The sequence below is a fragment of the Maylandia zebra genome, linkage group LG2, assembly GCF_041146795.1.
Source record: "Maylandia zebra isolate NMK-2024a linkage group LG2, Mzebra_GT3a, whole genome shotgun sequence".
Taxonomy (NCBI): Eukaryota; Metazoa; Chordata; class Actinopteri; order Cichliformes; family Cichlidae; genus Maylandia; species Maylandia zebra.
Genome location: NC_135168.1, coordinates 19,940,722 through 19,943,679, shown reverse-complemented (window position 1 = coordinate 19,943,679; position 2,958 = coordinate 19,940,722). Strand labels below are relative to the sequence as shown.

The 2,958-nt window shown below is 44.2% G+C and overlaps 1 protein-coding gene across 1 annotated transcript; it reads left to right on the top strand.

The window, feature by feature from the left end:
• The first annotated feature begins 426 nt into the window (after positions 1–426).
• Positions 427–2,753, top strand: LOC112432668 (TBC1 domain family member 2B-like). Its single transcript, XM_076877228.1, has 4 exons — positions 427–469; positions 522–739; positions 1,364–1,485; positions 1,815–2,753. The coding sequence occupies exons 1-4, from the start codon at positions 427–429 to the stop codon at positions 2,014–2,016; spliced, it is 585 nt and encodes a 194-aa protein (XP_076733343.1). The 3' UTR covers positions 2,017–2,753.
• The last annotated feature ends 205 nt before the right edge of the window (positions 2,754–2,958 follow it).

Below are 2,958 nucleotides of genomic sequence, written 5' to 3'. Positions count from 1 at the left end.
AGCTCCTCTTTGATCTTCTTAGCTCCGCACTGGCATTCGTAGTCCAACAGGCCGCCCTGCAGCAGGGAGCAGGAGGAACAGGTGCATTAGAGTTAAACTCTTTTACAGATGAATTCACATATTCGTGGGAGCAAGCCTGTTCACAGAATAGAGTCTAAACGAGCTCTTACTTTCAGACTCCAGCCCCGCCCTTCAGCAGCTCCGCAGCATCCTGCTGGCTGGCACAACCTTGCCATTGGCTGCTGCCAGGGACTCAACAGGTTAGAACAAAAATATAAATATTATATCTGAGTTCTTATGTGGACCCGCCTTCCAGACACAACGTCACCTTCCATCAATGTCCACAGGTTAGTGGCCCTCGCTCTGCTGGTCCTCCAAAGTGACGAAGACGCCTTCTGGTGTCTGGTGGCAGTGGTGGAAGCCATCATGCCTCAGGACTACTACACCAAGAATCTGGTTGGCCTCTCAGGTCAGCAGACACACTCACCTGCTTGCCTGCTGTGATCTGTTTTAGTGATCAGTGAGGCTGATCTCTGTGAGTCTTTGTGCTCAGGCGGACCAGCGCGTGCTGAAGGACTTCATGGCGGAGAAGCTTCCTCGCCTGGCATCTCACTTTGAGGATCACAACATTGACGTCTCTCTGGTCACCTTCAACTGGTTCCTGGTGGTTTTTGTGGAGAGTCTGCCCAGCGACATCCTGATGCCTCTGTGGGACGCCTTCCTGTATGAGGGTACCAAGGTACCATACACCCGAACACACCATGACAGAAATGCAGACAACACTTGAATGCACCACAGTAGTGTCCATGGAAACAAAAATGATTTTGTTTTCACCTTTAGATGTCTTTATTTACATTTTAGGAGTAATAAGACATTGTTTACTAAGCATGGGGAACTGTCATGTGACATGAAATAGGAGTGGGAAAGCAGATCATTCTAGTAACGACCTCACAGTCTACCACAAGCAGCGTAAATCCAGACGATGAGCGGGACAATGGCTTTGGGCTTGTTTCTGCAATGTGACAAATGCAGCACAGCTTTTACATCGTTTGTCTCAGGAAATAAAATCACAGTTCAGACACAGAAATATATACCACACAGGGATAAATGCTGACAACAGCTTCAGCCACGTAGATCCAACCCAAAAGTTTAATTTAAACTTAAAGCTCAACTACCAAGTAAGTTAATATTATCTGGCAACTGAGGAACCAAGTGGCTTATTGGAAATCGATCAGAGCTGTAATGAGTAAAGGGCCCAACTGCACCACAACTGAAAGAGTAATTTTATGACTCACCTCCTCAAAGTTTCCAATTAATTGTGTGGCGTGAGTGTCCTGTTATGAAATGCGTGTCTGTGCTGCAGGTGATCTTCAGATACACTCTGGCTCTGTTCAAATACAAAGAGGACGACATCCTGAAGATTCACGACAGCGTGGAGATCTACCATTACCTACGCTTCTTCACAAAGACCGTCTCCAATGCCAGGTACGCACTCGCCTCCACCCGCCTTAATCTACGAGCTGTTACACTCTCAGAAGTGTAGCGGATGTAGCTGTTGAATCTTTGAGCTTCAAACCCTTTTTACTGAAATTTTGTGAGAAGTTTAAATTTCCCTGATCACAGTAACAACGATTTAAAGATTTTTAAGTATCTGCAGCTCTCGGATACATGTGGTCCAGTCAGTCCAGTATTTCCTGCTCAAACTGCAGTACCTGAAGTATCAAGCAGCATAAAACAGAAACACTCAAGCTGATCAGTTTCCAGTTCCTCTGTGTTGGTGATCGAGTCCTTTCCACCTGCGTGTGTCCATGCAGGAAGCTGACCAGCATCGCCTTCAACGACATGAACCCATTCCCCAGCCGGCTGCTGAGGAACCGGCGAGTGCTCCACCTGGAGCGCCTGCAGGCGGAGCTGCGTGAGCTGGAGGAGCAGCACAAGGAGTTCATCACCGAGAGCGTCGTACGGAAAGACAAAGAGCTCGACGTCATGGTGAGCGAGGACGACGAGGACCTCTGATCACACGGGACGCTTCAGCTGCTCACTTCGAGACGACGATGAGTTTTCCATGAGTTCAAGAGAATTTCACTAAACCGGCTGTTAACTGGTTTCCTTCACACTAAACACAGGATTGTGTCAGGTTCACCATCTCTACTAACACTACAAGGAAACAGACGCATACAGATTTAACTGCATCACATCTCTGAAACAAGCTTGCAGTAAACAAATGTGTACTGTGTTCACGTGTGTAATAAGTCAGGCTGCAGAAATGTGCAGATGTATTTCAGTGAATTCATTTGGATTAATATGTGATAGCTTATTTATTTCATTGCATCTTTTGCTTTATACCTAAAAATGCGTGACATTTCTAAATGTAGTCACATCCCTGTGAAACATGGTTGATTATCAGCTGTAGTCACAGCTGGTGATAAAGTAATTAAATGTCCAGCTATTCAAAAATAGGGCATTCTGCACAATGAGTACTTTTTGGTACTTGAAGTATATTTTGATGCTGATGCTTCAGGGCATTGTGCTGCATTGTCGAAGCTCTCTGGGCTTCCGGTTAGAACGACCTCACAGTGTTTTATTTTGATCTGGTGTAAAGTGCATTGTGCAGAAATGACAGCATGATAGTCACATGATAAAACTGACTTTTCTTTTTTTTTTTTAATTTTACTGGGTGTGCATCTTGTTCAAATGTCTTTTTCAGCATTTGTACATAAATATTCTGTATATAAATATTTGATTTTCATTTATTTTACAGAGTCCTTTATTTTGTTTCACAAATATGACATTCATGTCAAATGACATCTGCAGACTTTATAATGACCAGCAGGGGGCAGTGTATTGCAGTCTATGAGAACATTTACTGAGACCTGTTTCATGCACTAGTTTCATGTCTCATTGAATCCAACATGATGTTGATTTTGTAAATTAAGGTCACATCTTCATCACATCTAA

Coding starts and splice junctions, on each gene's coding strand:
- LOC112432668 (XM_076877228.1), top strand. CDS start 427: ATGCCTCAGGACTACTACACCAAGAATCTGGTTGGCCTCTCAG. Junction 740..1,363: donor TCCTGTATGAGGGTACCAAG/GTACCATACACC, acceptor TCTGTGCTGCAG/GTGATCTTCAGATACACTCT. Junction 1,486..1,814: donor AAGACCGTCTCCAATGCCAG/GTACGCACTCGC, acceptor GTGTCCATGCAG/GAAGCTGACCAGCATCGCCT.